The sequence below is a fragment of the Thalassophryne amazonica genome, chromosome 11, assembly GCF_902500255.1.
Source record: "Thalassophryne amazonica chromosome 11, fThaAma1.1, whole genome shotgun sequence".
NCBI lineage: Eukaryota > Metazoa > Chordata > Actinopteri > Batrachoidiformes > Batrachoididae > Thalassophryne > Thalassophryne amazonica.
In genome coordinates this window covers 9,420,436-9,437,953 of record NC_047113.1, presented here as the reverse complement: position 1 = coordinate 9,437,953, position 17,518 = coordinate 9,420,436, and the positions used below count along the sequence as shown (strand labels likewise).

At 40.2% G+C, this 17,518-nt stretch overlaps 1 protein-coding gene across 3 annotated transcripts in view; it reads left to right on the top strand.

Moving 5' to 3' along the window:
* The window catches only part of rps6kal (ribosomal protein S6 kinase a, like), a 51,532-nt gene that overhangs the window by 16,894 nt on the left and 17,120 nt on the right, over positions 1-17,518 (top strand). For all 3 annotated transcript variants that reach the window (XM_034180897.1, XM_034180896.1, XM_034180895.1), the window contains 13 exons: positions 1,171-1,230; positions 1,332-1,448; positions 1,537-1,618; positions 1,749-1,829; positions 4,320-4,399; positions 5,096-5,202; positions 8,909-8,946; positions 9,117-9,259; positions 9,341-9,411; positions 9,552-9,640; positions 12,903-12,967; positions 13,356-13,458; positions 15,073-15,197. In XM_034180897.1, the coding sequence (XP_034036788.1) occupies positions 1,171-1,230; positions 1,332-1,448; positions 1,537-1,618; positions 1,749-1,829; positions 4,320-4,399; positions 5,096-5,202; positions 8,909-8,946; positions 9,117-9,259; positions 9,341-9,411; positions 9,552-9,640; positions 12,903-12,967; positions 13,356-13,458; positions 15,073-15,197 (1,161 nt within the window). The remainder of the gene's footprint in view (positions 1-1,170; positions 1,231-1,331; positions 1,449-1,536; positions 1,619-1,748; positions 1,830-4,319; positions 4,400-5,095; positions 5,203-8,908; positions 8,947-9,116; positions 9,260-9,340; positions 9,412-9,551; positions 9,641-12,902; positions 12,968-13,355; positions 13,459-15,072; positions 15,198-17,518) is intronic.

Sequence of the window (17,518 nt, the reverse complement as noted above, 5' to 3'; positions counted from 1 at the left end):
AACTACATTTTCTCCGGTCTTAATGTGGGTAGTGGTGATGATGTTTGTTTTTTGTCTTCATGATCTTTATAATAGTGTTTTCTTCTGACATTTAATCAAACTTGTTCTGTGACAGTATAATGACATTGTCAGTTTGTATACTGTAAAGCTGCCTGGTATGATTTCTAATGGCAAAAAGAGGATTGCCAGATTCTGTGTTGCAAGTGTAGGCTGTTGTCTGTTAAAGCCACGATGAGCCACAGAAAAGGTGGGAGTGAAAATGTATGTGTGAATTGGTACACATAAACTGCCCTGGCTTTCGCTTGCCTGGATATTGTACCTCACACATGCATCAAGAACTACATTTGGACATTGCTGTGTGCTTTCCAGCTTTAACATGAAGTTATTTCAATGTTTTGTTTGTGAATATGCCTCTGTGGTGCGAACGTATCGGGAGAGGGTTTGTTGGCATCGGTTCTTTAGATGTATGTTGCTGACTCCACCCACTGAGTGGGTTTGCGTAGTGCTGTGACTCATCCCCCCTCTTGAGAGACTTGATGGAATTCAACACACACAAATACACTGGACTGAATACATCATGCAGCCTGAGCTTCAGCACAGAAGTGAAATATGCAGAGCCGAATGGTGTCATTGCGATTAGTCTGATTTATTTAATGAGGTAGCTGACTTTGCTTTATTGGTAGTAACATCAGCACGCATGCCTACTTGAGTAAATGAGACAGGCAAAAAAAAATAGGACATTAAAGAGTAGAGCAAAGTGTTTAAAAAGAAAAGAAAAGCCAGGGTCTAGTCATCCTGAAGGGGATGAATGCTGACTGCAGCTGGAGCAAACATTGGACTTTAAGAGCCAGTTGGACGTGTCATGTTTGCTGTGGCTGGGATTAAGCTGGAGTGTCAATAATGATGGGCTTTATAGGGGCAGGATGAGGGCTGCACAGCTGGACAGGCTTGGAGTATGGATTCCATAGTGTTTGGCTACAAGAAAAGCATGGGTGTGAAAAATGACAGCACGCTGTTATCGTGACTCACCAATTTCATCTGTGTTGCTGTTTGACTCTTCCATCATAGCTGTGGGCGTGCGGTAGCTGCAGCTCTCGTGTTCAGCCGAGAGAGCTAGGCTGTACGAGCATTATTAAATGTTTACTGATGAATTTTTTGGTTTGATCGCAGGTCAATGGACATCAGATCATGGACGAGCCCATGGAGGAGGGAGAGTCTTTCACACACTGTGTAAGTACAGGCCGGTCGAGCTGTGGTGATCTCTTACGTGTTGGGTGCATGCGGTATGATAACATACCTGCGGCTGTCTCACGTTGTCACTGTTTGTGAAGGATGACGGGGCGTATAAGGAGATTCCCATCACTCACCATGTGAAAGAGGGCTGCGAGAAAGCTGACCCGTCTCAGTTTGAACTACTCAAAGTCCTCGGTCAGGGCTCCTTTGGCAAGGTCGGGGCTTGTCCAGCAGACGACTCACACGGTGCTGTCACTGCACGTATCAGCCTTTGTACTGTCTGAACATGTTTTGTTTTCTCAGGTATTTCTTGTCAGGAAGATCATGGGTCCAGATGCTGGTCAGTTATATGCAATGAAAGTTCTAAAAAAGGCATCTTTGAAAGGTAATGTGACTTTCTTTTCAAAATCCGCCTCCACACCAAACACTACAGTGCTACAGTAATATGTTCCATCCTACATGTTGACTTTTGCTTTCACTCTGTGCTTTTTGTTTTTCTCCGTATGTGTTTCCAGTCAGGGATAGAGTTCGCACTAAAATGGAAAGAGACATTTTAGTGGAAGTCAATCATCCCTTCATAGTGAAATTGCACTACGGTAAGAGAAGTAAGAATGGCAGAACATAGTGCTTGACTGTTGAAAAAGCTTTTTGATTGAGGGGAGTATTGTAGGATTTTGTAATACATATTATTTATAGCTCCAAGTTGAAGTGAATTCTACTTTGGGCAACAAGATGGCGTAAGCATTGAGCATTCATGCCTCTCAACAAGGAGGTCCCCCGTTCAAACAACCTGTGCCATGTTATCCTTTTATACCCGGAGCTGCATCAGGAACGGCATCTGGTGTGAAACTTGTGCCAAATCACCATATCCATTAAAATCCGCTGTGGAAACCCAAAGTAAAAAAACAAGCAAAAAACAGACAAGCAAAGAATACACAGGAGAATCCAAAATAAATTAGTTTTAAGGGGTGAACTCTTACTAATGTGCTTATGTCCAGCTTCATGTTCTGATCAGAATAATTAACAGAACAGTTTTCTCATTACTACAGTAAAAGTCTTAATAATGAGACAGCCACAATGTAATGAACAGAATATAATCAGGCCTTGTAATGCCGGCCATAATATCCTACTTATTGTAATTGGTGATACAGTAGTGTTCAGAATAATAGTAGTGCTGTGTGACTAAAAAGATTAATCCAGGTTTTGAGTATATTTCTTATTGTTACATGGGAAACAAGGTACCAGTAGATTCAATAGATTCTCACAAATCCAACAAGACCAAGCATTCATGATATGCACACTCTTAAGGCTATGAAATTGGGCTATTATTTAAAAAAAAAGTAGAAAAGGGGGTGTTCACAATAATAGTAGCATCTGCTGTTGACACTACAACCTCACAACTATTATGTTCAAACTGCTTTTTTAGCAATCCTGTGAATCACTAAAACTAGTATTTAGTTGTATAACCACAGTTTTTCATGATTTCTTCACATCTGCGAGGCATTAATTTTGTTGGTTTGGAACCAAGATTTTGCTCGTTTACTAGTGTGCTTGGGGTCATTGTCTTGTTGAAACACCCATTTCAAGGACATGTCCTCTTCAACATAAGGCAACATGACCTCTTCAAGTATTTTGACATATCCAAACTGATCCATGATACCTGGTATGCGATATATAGGCCCAACACCATAGTAGGAGAAACATGCCCATATCATGATGCTTGCACCACCATGCTTCACTGTCTTCACTGTAAACTGTGGCTTGAATTCAGAGTTTGGGGGTCGTCACACAAACTGTCTGCGGCCCTTGGACCCAAAAAGAACAATTTTACTCTCATCAGTCCACAAAATATTCCTCCATTCCTCTCTAGGCCAGTTGATGTGTTCTTTGGCAAATTGTAACCTCTTCTGGACATGTCTTTTATTTAACAGAGGGACTTTGCGGGGGATTCTTGCAAATAATTTAGCTTCACACAGGCGTCTTCTAACTGTCACAGCACTTACAGGTAACTCCAGACTGTCTTTGATCATCCTGGAGCTGATCAGTGGGTGAGCCTTTGCCATTCTGGTTATTCTTCTATCCATTTTGATGGTTGTTTTCCATTTTTCTTCCACACGTCTCTGTTTTTTTTTTTTTGTCCATTTTAAAGCATTGGAGATCATTGTAGATGAACAGCCTATAATTTTTTGCACCTGCATATAAGTTTTCCCCTCTCCAATCAACGTTTTAATCAAACTACGCTGTTCTTCTGAGCAATGTCTTGAACGTCCCATTTTCCTCAGGCTTTCAAAGAGAAAAGCATGTTCAACAGGTGCTGGCTTCATCCTTAAATAAGGGACACCTGAATCACACCTGTTTGTTCCACAAAATTGACAAACTCACTGACTGAATGCCACACGTCTATTATTGTGAACACCCCCTTTTCTACTTTTTTTTTTTTTTTTTACTAATAGCCAAATTTCATAGCCTTAAGAGTGTGCATATCATGAATGCTTGGTCTTGTTGGATTTGTGAGAATCTATTGAATCTACTGGTACATTGTTTCCCATGTAACAATAAGAAATATACTCAAAACCTGGATTAATCTTTTTAGTCACATAGCACTACTATTATTCTGAACACTACAGTATGGCTTTTTTTTTTTTTTGACATTCCACCTGGGTCGGCGGTGTTACGGGGCCCTTAAGAACAAAGCAGTTCTGTACCGAGGTGGACGCATGTCACAGCTCCAGCACATGATCCCTGGTCTGATGTGACTACCTGACCACATTCTCACTACCATAAGAGAAGATGTATCTTATTATCAAAATCTTCAACTTCTTATGATTAAAATCTTTGCGTTCTATCATCTTTTGCAAAATATGTGCACAGGTATTATGACAGCTTTTCGATTGATATGGTAAACTGAAGGGGAAATGTTTTCTTTGTAGGCACTTGAAGAAGTTACTGTAGAACCCTTTGTTGAGGTTGCTCGATGTTCGATGTTGCTCCTCTGAGTAGTCGGTGTTTGCCTGCACTGCCTTCCATCTTTTAGTATCACGATGTGATCGGTGTAAATGTGTCTTAATCTGTTTCTCTTTATCCAGCCTTTCAGACAGAAGGGAAACTGTATTTAATACTGGACTTTCTCAGGGGAGGGGATGTATTCACTCGCTTATCCAAAGAGGTAAGCTGATGTCCTGCTGCCTTCAGCTTCTTCTACATTAAGCTTATTGTAAATGCTTATATTATTTACATCCTTTTTCCTGTTTGAAAAATACAGCACAAAATCTTCTTCACATTCAACAATGTAGCAGATCTCTATTGTTTTAAACGTGTTTGTGAAAATTATATCATATGCCTTCACACACTTTTGTACATCTGAAGGAATTGTTTACATTAAACATAATTCATATGCAGTCGTGTATTGATTTTTATGGAAGCATACGTCAAGTAATTTTTTTCACTCCTTGTTTTTGTTAGTTTTAATCATTTTAATTGTGGAACCACAAGTCTTTTCTTGCAGTCTTTAGTCACGTTTGGATCATCAGTTGTTTTTTTGAGCGAGAGGCCCAGATCAGCTCTTTCTTTCAAAATGCTTTCAGGAACCTGAGACTGTGTTTGATTGTTCTCAGATAGACCCTGTCTTGAAGGCATGGTTCTTAACCAAAGCGGTAGCTGCTGGCAGTGCAAAGTCATCCACTTCCTGAATCTTAGAACCTATCTGAATAGCTGGTATTTTGCTCGTAATAATGCTCTCTTGTTGTTGTGGATACGAAAGCGTATTAGGATTTTTATTTTTTTTATTTTTTTTTTTCAAATGCTGAATTGTTTTCTGTTTTTTTCCTGAGTTCACAGAGTAAATTTGTCCAGTTCTTATCAGGTTATGTTTACAGAGGAAGATGTGAAATTCTACCTTGCAGAGCTGGCCCTGGCCCTCGACCATCTGCACAACCTGGGCATAGTTTACAGAGATCTCAAGCCAGAGAAGTACGACACTTCAACTCTCACCTTTCACACTTATCTAACCAACATCCAATGGTGCATTCCATTTGAGGTTGGGATTTCCCAGTTATGCCCCCCAGGAATTCCAATTCATTCAAACCAGACCAGCAACAGTAGTGAAAGCTGTGTTTTGGGGGGTGGGGTTGTTTTTTGCACTTTTATCCTGCACACAGTATTGTCCTACCAATGTCTGTGGACATGTTGCATAATGTGTTGTTCATCAATTGAAGCTGCTAATGCTGGCTAACCCTGTAGCTGTTGCTGACAACGAGTGGCTACATCGCGTTATAAATCTAGCAGTGAATTAAAAAAACTAATGTCCTGTCCATAAGGTTTCTTTTTTCCAGACCAGTTATGTATTTATTTATTTATTGTTTTTAGCACTCTACTCAAAAATCTTGAAGGCATCCAGTTTAGTTTCCAACTTTTGGTGGTTTTGTGGAAAATACAACACATTCACCTCGGCCGTGACTTCATTTCTACTTATGATTTTTGAGGTAAATGGAATGCAGCAGAGGCCATTCCCCAACTATGATTGGTCCTGTACCTTATTAAAAGCCATTGCCATCCCACAGAAATGTTCACATTTACAAACTCAACCCTTATGGGAGAAATTGCCCCCCCCCCCCCCCATGATACAATGTTTCTGTACTCCCACTGGATTAATCTGCCTCCTTTGTCTCCAGACTGGGCAGAGTGATAAGATAAAAGTGATCTGATTAGATTGAACGCAGTGATATTGAAGACAAATAATGTGAGAACTTGAGCACAAAAAAAGATTTAATGTAACATTATTACGTGTTGGCTTCCTTAGGACTGTGTTCTGTTCCGTATGTGCTCTGGTCAGTCACTCAGTGGCACCCGCACTTCATAAAAAGAATTTCCACACTTACATCATAAAAAAAAAAGTTTTCCCTTTTTGAACATTTGCAGTGAGTGAAATGTGCAGGTTCCAAAAGTATTACAAACCTTATTATTTATTTAGGAATGTAATTCTAAATTTACAAACTTGAATAGCCAGTACAACTTGAATGATGCTAAGGTGAGCAACTGCCTTCAATGTCCTTTGATATCTTGATTACATTTTTGACAGCTGATGTCACAAACGACCATACCGTGCAGAATTAAACTTTCACTCTGAAACCCAAATTGATGGGATACTACGAGTTTGTCTGAAGAAACTGCAGAAAATCAGGGGAGCCTTGATATAGTCACATTCTAAAAAGTGCATCCAGATCCACTTTAAATCTAATGAATGCTCCCTAGACCTAAGGCCTACTCATCCACTACATTTGTCAATAGCCTTTGAAGTAATGCTGTCTGCAGATGGCTAAACCAAATTTAAATAGCTCTGTGTCATAGGTAATGAAAACTTGTATGATGTATCCATCTGCCTTCACGTTTCAGACAAAGGATGTGTACACTTGAGTGGTTTCCCCTTGTTGTTGTGTAATACTAGTAATAATTCACTTTTTTCACTGGCCTTTAATTTGCACTTCCACTGGGAACAAACACAATACAAATAATCTGTCACTGCAGCCCATACCCCTCGCCAGCTTTTGCCTATTCTAATTATTAAACTGAGTGACACATGTTGAGTTTAATCTGCCGTTTAGCCAGCAGGGACCACAAATGATGTACTGAAAACCTGACATTCACATGGTTAGAACTGGCCTTGTAACTTCTTGACTATCTGTTTGTGTAATTTGTTGATAAGCCGTGATTATCATTCCGTTCACTTAACATAGTTATTGTGGTCATTGTTATCATTACATTAGGCTCATTTCCAATGCAGGAACTCGACCTACTCCCCAGATTTCAGGAATGGCACGTTAAGTGGCCCTCTCAGCTGTTGTGTCTGCACTGTGGTGAAGAACCATTGGGCTTACATCGACAATAAGCATCCAATGCTAGTAACAGCTAGTAAACAAACTTTAACCTTAACGTTAGGTACGAACAACATACGTACATAACAGTTTACAACCTATTAAAGGAGCTGTTTTTAAATTCGTTTTTACCTGCCTGTGGGAGTGTTAAGAGCAGAATGCAACTTTTTGCTATGTGCTATTTTTGTCTCTAGGCAAATTTTCTGAATGGTTTCAACTCCTGTATGTGTACAAATACTATAAATTAGGCTCCTGGGCTTTTGGGTCATTGTAAAATTGATCACTTTTTTGACACACACAGTTTGCTTTTACTTACTCACATGACCTTCAAGACAATGTAGTCTGTCCAGTTTCCTCTTTTCAGGTTTCCTCTATCGCATCACGTTTATGTGCAATCTGCATGTTCCGTATTGATGGATTATGCAAAGGTTGCTCATTCACTCACAAGTTTGACGCCACTAATCATGCACCAAAGCAGCTTCAAAAGTATAGTTTTAAACCAGGTTTGTGAAATGTAAGCCTGAGCAGTAATATCATTTATGGCGCCAAAAGAGGTGTGCGAGACTGCAGCTTTTGCTTCAATGCGCGATACGAGAAATATGTTTTCATATCACAAAAATCCGATGTGATTGGCAAAAATTAACACCATATTCAAATTCAGCGCCCCCAGATTACCCAAAATCCGTTGAAAAACTCCATGCAAGAAAAATCGTTGTTGGCCAGTATTATCACAAATATAACCATTTTACAGAGGAGGTTTGACATTTTGCGACCTGGGCTCTATTTTTAGATGTCCTGGGAGTCATCTTTTCACTCAAGCAAAAATGAAATTCATTTATGCATTATTGCTTTAGAATGTAAACACTGTCACAGGCTAATCAGTTAATTAATGCAGTGGCATGGGGTAAGGTGAAAACAATCGATACGCCAATTATTGCCACCACTTAATGTGTGAAAGCGTCATCAGAAGTGTCTGATAGCACGGGGATGATAAATGAGCACGTTTACTTCACTGACTGTAAACAAACTTTTTAAAATGACTGAATATAGTTTTAACCACTTACATTATCCAGGCTGTCTTCCCCCAACCGTACTCTCCACTGAGCAACTACAAGTCGACTGCTGATGAGGAGCTCATTCTGCATGACCTCACCTTTCATTGACAACAAGCAGTTTACTGAGAGTGTTTTTAGCTTGTCTCGTGTCATTACATCACTTAGCTAGTTAGCCTGTGACGGTATTTGTATTCCAAACCATTAATGTGCAGATTAATTTCATTTTTATTCAAGATAAAAAAAATAGAGCCTTGGTTGAAAAATCCCAGCATTACATTGGAGGGGATGGGATGTTTAGCCTTTTATGGTATTTCATAAGACAGAGGTCAAGAGAGGCAGATAACTGCATGACGCGCAGGATTTTATAATCCTCACATTCTCCACTCTTTTTCAGGTGTTTCTTTCACCTGAGTCCTTTCACAGTTTGCGAGTGACATGGTGTTGAATGACGTGCTCTGACCTTGTTTCATTCAGACTGAAATCAGATTTGTACAGCGCTCATGAGACCCAGTGATCAAACCTGACAGCAGGTTTCATGTGAAAGAAAAGCAACCATGAGTATCTTTAAGTTGGCCTTTCTCACTGGTGCTTGTAGAGAATAATGTAAATGACATTTGAAGCTCACATCAGTGGATTTTTATTGATTTTTTTTTTGTGTGTGTGTGTGTGTGTGTGTGTGTGTGTGTGTGTGTGTGTGTGTGTGTGTGTGTGTGTGTGTGTGTGTGTGTGTGTTTATTTTTTGGCTTTCAGCATCTTACTTGATGAAGCTGGACACATAAAGTTAACAGGTTTGTCATGGACTATAATAAATGTATGTATCATCTAAAATTGCAATGATTCTAATCTGTTTAGTTGCATGTGATGAAACTATTATTTGTTTACAGCTAGTTGGTGCTCCGTAGGTTGGTTAATCAGTCGACATAATGGTGTGACAATATTTTGCGTTGCTGTTTTGCAGACTTTGGCTTGAGCAAAGAATCGGTGGATGCTGATAAGAAAGCTTATTCCTTCTGTGGTACGGTGGAGTATATGGCCCCTGAGGTGGTCAACAGGAGAGGACACACACAGAGTGCAGACTGGTGGTCTCTGGGAGTACTTATGGTACAGAGAAAAACCCAGGCCTACTTTGAATGAAGAGTCTATAAGTTGATTAAAAGAATTCTTGTCGTTTATGTTTTTTAGTTTGAAATGCTAACAGGGACGTTACCATTCCAAGGGAAGGACCGCAGTGACACCATGAACATGATTCTCAAGTGAGTTTATGTGCTGCATGATGAACATGCTCAAAGAATGACACACTGTGATATGTGACTAATGATGAATCAGCGTGGGCTCTCAGAGCGTTTCTTGTTGTTCAATATTCATCTGTTGTTTTCTGCTTTTTGCTGTCCAGAGCAAAGCTGGGAATGCCGCAGTTCCTAAGTTTTGAAGCCCAGAGTTTGCTAAGAACGCTGTTTAAAAGAAACCCAGCTAACAGACTAGGTAAGGTGCATCGCAGCATTGTGTGTGTGTGTGTCCACTGAATACATTGTTCGATTACGGAGTTTTCACTTCATGCCAGAGTTTTGGTCATTCTTTATGTAGTTGGCATGTTGTTAGCAAAGCATTTAGTTTTGATACGGGTGACAAGTGTTGGGTTATACCCCGTTTTACACCGAGTCCATGACCACATTGCGATCGAAAAACAGCCTCTGTTCGCCGTCATTCTCACTGACTCCTATTCGGTTGCAGGCTGGTCTCAATGGTCGGAATAAAAATCCCTCTTGGTCTCCATCACTTCCCATCGGTCTCCAACAGGAGTGCAAGTGTATTGAACTGTTTAAAACACTTGCGCAAGTTGTGCAACCAGTTAACAGATACATGGGTCTCATAATCAGTCTTGATGAACTCTCACGTCTCATCTCACTGTCAACTTGATCCTGTGGAACATAATAGACTCAGTTGACTCTGCATGGGGTTGCATCAGTAATCGCAGATATTAGGGCCCCATCACACATAGTGTGAATTTGGTCAAATTACGGCGAAATAGCACAAAACAGTTCGAATTGGCGCACCACGAAACATCGCGTCGATGGGCGGGCAGGCATGCACGATCCCGGTGCAGTGGTTCATGCATGTGTCGGTGTCTTTTGCACTGCTGATGTAGAGGAAAATAAAATAAAAACCAGCTGTATAATTAGTGAATATCACAGGTTTGATATAACTAATACTTAAAAGGGGACACAATAGAGAACCCTGCGGTTAAATAACCCTGGCTAAAAAAAAAGAAAAAAGAAAAATGCCACTCACGGGATTTGAACCCACACACTGTGATTGCCAGATAGAAACTTCACCACTGTGCCACAAGCACTGTCTCATAACAGGAGTGTGAAATGGTTAAAATCAGCAAGCAGATAAACGTATTTTCTAAAACAAAAAAGCGTATTTGTCGTACTACAAGCATACACACGCACGTGTCCTTGAAGACACGGTGCATGTTCTGATGTCTCTGATGTCCAGGACCAGAGTTGTCAACAGCTGCCACGCCCCCACCCGTTCAGTGCACAGACCAAAGTGTCACACGACACACGCACACGTGTTGTGGTGGGAGCCGACACTCGGGCACGTCACATGTGCACTCGGCAACTCCACAGTTGTGGGGCACTTAGACAAATTTCACATCCAGCTCGACAGTGATCGTCTGCTGACTGTTTTCGTGATGATAGTGTGAATGGCCACATATTTTCTAAGTGCCAAATGAGTGGTGTTAGATATTCGTGTGTGTCACCTGGAATTTGGCCGACACCTGCCGCGAGAGGGTTCGATGGGCTCTCTCAGTGCACACTCTGTCTTTCAGCTGCTGGTGTGCGCAAATAATTGTAGCAACAGGTGTACGAGGCATTCAAGGCAGCTACGAATTGACACGTTTTGCATACGTTTCCTGCTTCATGCGCACTTCAACCATATTTGCACTATATGTGAAGAGGCCCTTAACATAGTTTTTACTTGCACAATTTAGTCGTAGTGCAAGCTTGGTGTAAACACAAATAACAAATCACAGCGGAGACCAGCCAAGATGTGTGAGAGTTGATACAATGTCATGATCTTGTAGGTCTTATATAGGTCAACGGGGCATTAACATGAGAAGAAAAATGCAACTTATATAAAGTATAAACACTAGCACTTACTTTTATTATGCATCTCAAAATCTGCCGTTAAACACAGAGTGGTCCTAGAAATAATGTGAACCCTTGACCATTTTTGTGAATTTTTAAAATGTTTACTTATAAGTCCAGTTTTCTTTACACATATTACAAGATGGATACAAGATCATTACACATAACTATCTCTTAGGTGGTAAAGTGGCTTGGAAGTTAGCATTCTTGCCTAACCGCAAACAGGTTGTGAGTTCACTTCCCACCTGGTCCTTACTGTGTGGAGTTTGCATGTTCTCCCCGTGTTTGCAAGGGTTCCCTCCGGGTGCTCCGGCTTCCTCCCAATTCCAGACACATGCAGGTTAGGTGGATTGGAAACTTTAAATTGAAGGCAGGTGTGCATGCAATTGTCAGACTCCTCCCCAGTCAGATCTCATGGAACCTGTGCACTCACTTTTTCTTCAAAGTTTAAGCCCAGATATCTTTATAAAGCATTTCCACACAAATGAGAGTTTTTTATAACACATTGTCTTTAGCAGTTAAGATGTCTGTGTGAAATATGAATTATTGAGAAGTTTTAACAGCAAAAACAGTGAGAGACTGTTTCATGAAAAAACGTATACGGAGTAGATGTCAGATTCTGACACCTGAGAGCTTCTGTTGTATGCTCTGACTGCACTGATGTGGACGGCAGTGGGCATATTTCTTTGGCTTTGCTGTCAGGTGACTGCCAGTGAGATCGAGATGCGGTAATGAGTGAGGGATTTGATGATTGTGCCAAATGGTGTATTCCCTAGATTGACTTTTAGAGGGGTATTACACTCAGATTGGGATTGTAGTTGGTATTTCCATGCACATTGCTGCATTTTAGAGGGTGAAAAGTTTGTGTTAGTGCATATATATGTGTGGTTGTGGGTATTTTAGGAATCCTGGGACAATGTTAATTTAAAAAAAATATATTTTCCCATTATTTCATTGCCTGTAGTTACGTAGAGTTTACATGCCCCTGCATATTTTAGACGATGCAATTACAGTAATCTCGTCCTGGAATGTTGTGAGATGCAGTGTATTCCTACTTTACAGGCATATGCTACATGCTTCCTGACGTGTGATGTTATTTTACCAACAACAAATATTGTACTACAGTGTATTCTCTTTGCCTCTTACACTTCCTCTATATAGGTGTTTAGCCTATGCCCGTTTTAATGATCAAACTAAATACTGGCCAAATTAAAATGGTTTATATCCAGAGTGAAAACCTGACCCCAAAAATATATGAAAATAGAGCTGAGGTGGAAAAAATTCTGATTTCACTTTTAAGCCCAGGGGATCATGTACTGTCTAGTGCCACTGAATTATCCTTCACTTTGCTGTCCTTCTCACTTACCCAGTCTCATTGTCACCTGGTTAGCAGTTACCTGAATATGATGACATCAGTGCAGACTCTTAGAGATCACATCTCTCTCCAAGCCTCAGCTTATGAATATGTTGGAGTCCTCTTACAGCTTGACAACAGCAGAGAGAAAATACTATGTTCTGTATTTGATTTTAAAGCAATAAAAATTAAAATTATGTCAGATTAACTGAACTAAAGTGATCTGTGGCTTTAGGGGCTGGACCTGATGGCGTAGAGGAGATCAAGCGCCATGCTTTCTTTTCCACCATCGACTGGAATGTGAGTATACACACACACACACACACACACACACACACACACACACACACACACACACACACATAACCCACCAGTTTCTGCTGAGGATTCACACCTAACAAATGGTTGGCATGATGACTGCTGGCCATTACTCTTGGCCCACGCCACGTATGTTCATGTGTGTGTGTCTGGGCAGAGAGCCAGTTCCCTCTGTGTGTGCTAATAGCCCGGCATGAGTGTTTAAGAACCAGCAGGATGTTATTGGCTGCGCTGACTGATCTAGGGATGGGAGGGGGTTAATGTAGGAAGGGTCTAGGTTTACTTCCACATAGGATGTTCACACGCTCCAGCCGGCAGCACTGGTTTATATCTAAAATGTCTTTGGCTTTTGTGCGTGTGTTCTCTGCAGAAACTGTACAGGAGAGAGCTGCAGCCTCCATTCAAGCCTGCAGCAGGTAAACCAGATGACACGTTCTGCTTCGACCCAGAGTTCACCGCTAAAACGCCTAAAGGTGAGCAAACACCTACACATGTGCTGCTTTTTCTCAAGATCTCCTGCAAACAAGAAATTCACAATTTACCACTGGCTGCACCTGTAGCATGTACAGTAGTGTTCAGAATAATAGTAGTGCTATGTGACTAAAAAGATTAATCCAGGTTTTGAGTATATTTCTTATTGTCACATGGGAAACAAGGTACCAGTAGATTCAGTAGATTCTCACAAATCCAACAAGACCAAGCATTCATGATATGCACACTCTTAAGGCTATGAAATTGGGCTATTAGTAAAAAAAAGTAGAAAAGGGGGTGTTCACAATAATAGTAGTGTGGCATTCAGTCAGTGAGTTTGTCAATTTTGTGGAACAAACAGGTGTGAATCAGGTGTCCCCTATTTAAGGATGAAGCCAGCACCTGTTGAACATGCTTTTGTCTTTGAAAGCCTGAGGAAAATGGGACGTTCAAGACATTGTTCAGAAGAACAGCGTAGTTTGATTAAAAAGTTGATTGGCGAGGGGAAAACCTATACGCAGGTGCAAAAAATTATACGCTGTTCATCTACAATGATCTCCAATGCTTTAAAATGGACAAAAAAAAACAGAGACGCGTCAAAGAAAACAGAAAACAACCATCAAAATGGATAGAAGAATAACCAGAATGGCAAAGGCTCACCCATTGATCAGCTCCAGGATGATCAAAGACAGTCTGAAGTTACCTGTAAGTGCTGTGACAGTTAGAAAACGCCTGTGTGAAGCTAATTTATTTGCAAGAATCCCCCGCAAAGTCCCTCTGTTAAATAAAAGACGCGCAAAAGAAGTTACAATTTGCCAAAGAACACATCAACTGGCCTAAAGAGAAATGGAGGAATATTTTGTGGACTGATGAGAGTAAAATTGTTCTTTTTGGGTCCAAGAGCCGCAGACAGTTTGTGAGACGACTCCCAAACTCTGAATTCAAGCCACAGTTCACAGTGAAGACAGTGAAGCATGGTGGTGCAAGCATCATGATATGGGCATGTTTCTCCTACTATGGTGTTTGGCCTATATATCGCATACCAGGTATCATGGATCAGTTTGGATATGTCAAAATACTTGAAGAGGTCATGTTGCCTTATGCTGAAGAGGACATGCCCTTGAAATGGGTGTTTCAACAAGACAATGACCCCAAGCACACTAGTAAACCAGCAAAATCTTGGTTCCAAACCAACAAAATTAATGCCTCGCAGATGTGAAGAAATCATGAAAAACTGTGGTTATACAACTAAATACTAGTTTAATGATTCATACGATTGCTAAAAAAGCAGTTTGAACATAATAGTTTTGAGTCTGTAGCGTCAACAGCAGATGCTGCTATTATTGTGAACACCCCCTTTTCTATTTTTTACTAAAAAAATCATTTTCATAGCCTTAAGAGTGTGCATATCATGAATGCTTGGTCTTGTTGGATTTGTGAGAATCTACTGAATCTACTGGTACCTTGTTTCTCATGTAACAATAAGAAATATACTCAAAACCTGGATTAATCTTTTTAGTCACATAGCACTACTATTATTCTGAACACTACTGTAACTTTGAAACGTAGTAGGTGTTTGCAGTTATGTGTAACATGAGTTATCTGTGTATATTTAGACTCCCCAGGTATCCCTCCCAGTGCAAATGCCCACCAGCTCTTCAAAGGCTTCAGTTTTGTTGCTCCAACCTCAATGGATGAGAGCAAAATCTCCCCACTGCTCAGCATACTCCCTATAGTTCAGGTACAAATTGTGTCTCCTTTGCATTTTAACACAATTCCAGTTTGTGCAGGATGTTGTACTCTGAGTCCATTGGTCTGCCCATTTTTCTGACCAGCATTTCTTTAAAGTAATCAAGCTGTGCTCATTCAAACTGCTTATTTTAAATCATTTTTTGGATAATGTTTCTGTTAATGCTCATGATCATAAGCTGGTTTTTGTCCTACTTGTTGTGTGAAGGCAGTGATCCTGCAGATCAAGCAGCTTGAATAATTTACAAAGCTCTCAAAGCTTTGTTTCTTAATTCATAATTTGATATATCTCAAACAAGATAAAGAAGCCTTTTCAAAAATAGAATTATGAGGTCGTATAATATTATTGTGCTTTCGTTTGTAGACTTTAGCTCATTAAATATCTGCATATGCTTACCACAATAAGAATACCTCCTGCAAAAATAAAAAGAATTAAAAACAATTAGGGATATGAGTCATCATGTCTGTCCTTCCATTCATGAGTCTTGTAAGTGCAACACCTACTGAATCATTTGGTCAATTTCATTGAAATGTCACAAGATGGTAGCGCACTGTATGAAGATGTCCATGAAGCAAAATCATTCCAATCCAACATCTTCAAAGGGAAATAATTTGACTTTTGTGGTGCATGAATGGATCATACTATATGATATTATCTTTGTAAGCACAATTCCTCCTAATCCATTTTCTGGATTTAAATGAAACTTGTTGTAGTAGTAGTACACCGTATAAAGATGATTTGCTGAGCACATGCAGAGGGGTTGACAAGTTTGTTAAATCAGGTATTTTAACAAAATAGATTTATCACTACTACTATAGACTATATGCAAGCAACTAGTGTGACTATAGTTTTACAGTAGTATGTACATATGAACTAATACCCAGATTCTGAAATTATTTCATATGTGATCAATTTCGACCCAGTGTGGTCAGGGAACATGGTTTATTCCCAGATTTTGGAAATGCCTAATCATCTGCTGTACACTGTAAAATGTAGCGGTGAATAGATAGATGAATGATACAATAACTCAAAACCAGTAAAGGCTAACATCTTCGAAATCACTAAATTAAATGAGCATATAACAAGGATAAAATGATTAAGCACTGGTTAACTTTGATGAGCCAAAGTAAGTCCTATATAGGCCCTGAGTTTATCTCTGGATTCCATAGTGTGAAGTGGATTAAGAGTCCACAGCTACACCTGGACAAGATGACAGTCTGACACAGGTTTCTTCCTCAGCCAAGGCCAGTACCCAATTACAGCTAGGTGGACTGAGATGATGCAGATTAAGTGTCTTGTTCAAGGACACAGACAAGTTAGCATGAGTAAGATTCAAACCCAGGTCTGCATATTGGCAAGCCGGCTCCTTGTTTATGTAGTATACTATGTACTTGTCTGTCACCTAGTGGACATGTTTGGGATTGTTGCTAGAAATAGGCTTATCACATGCATGATGGAAATTAGGAGCAGGTGTGGTTAACGTTGCATGTGCTGTAGCTTGAAATAAGCTTGGATCTCATTTTCTTTCACATCAAAGCTGCAAACACTTGTGTGTTTGCGTTCCACAAAGAACATCCATAGTTCAAGGGCAAACATGCCCCATTTTCCATGTACATCTAGAGTTCTGTCAGGAAGGACATCCCAAATCAACATCTATACCAGATCTGCTGTGATGACCCGAACAAAACGAGAGACACAAAAATTTTTCAGTTTATTTTCATTTACTGTATATTGTGCCAAATCACAACAGAGTTGCCTCAAGGCACTTCACACAAGTAAGGTCTAACCTTACTAACCCCCAGAGCAGCAGTGGTAAGGAAAAACTCCCTCTGAGGAAGAAACCTCAAGCAGACCAGACTCAAAGGGGTGACCCTCTGCTTGGGCCATGATACAACATAAATTACAGAACAATTCACAAAACGAATATACAAGAAATGCTGTTGGTGCACAGGGCAGGAGGTTCTCCAGCACAAATACCACACCCATCTCTGGATGGAGCTGCACCTTAAACAGAGAGAAAAAAAAACAGAATCAGGCATCAGAAAGACAAGAAATACAGTGTAATTTGTCAGCATTAAACAACAAGAAAAACAGGAAATACTAAGGTGATCGCCGGCCACTAGCCCTAAGCTTCACTAAAAGACCCTGAATTTAGGTAAAGTTGAGGCCATGGCACGCTCCGTTTCCTAATAAAATGAATTAAGAGTAAAAAGCGCAGAAGTATACTATGCCAGTATGCTAGCCATATGAAAGGGGGGAAAAAAAGTGCATCTAAAGTCTGGACTTGAAAGTCTCTACAGAATCTGACTGTT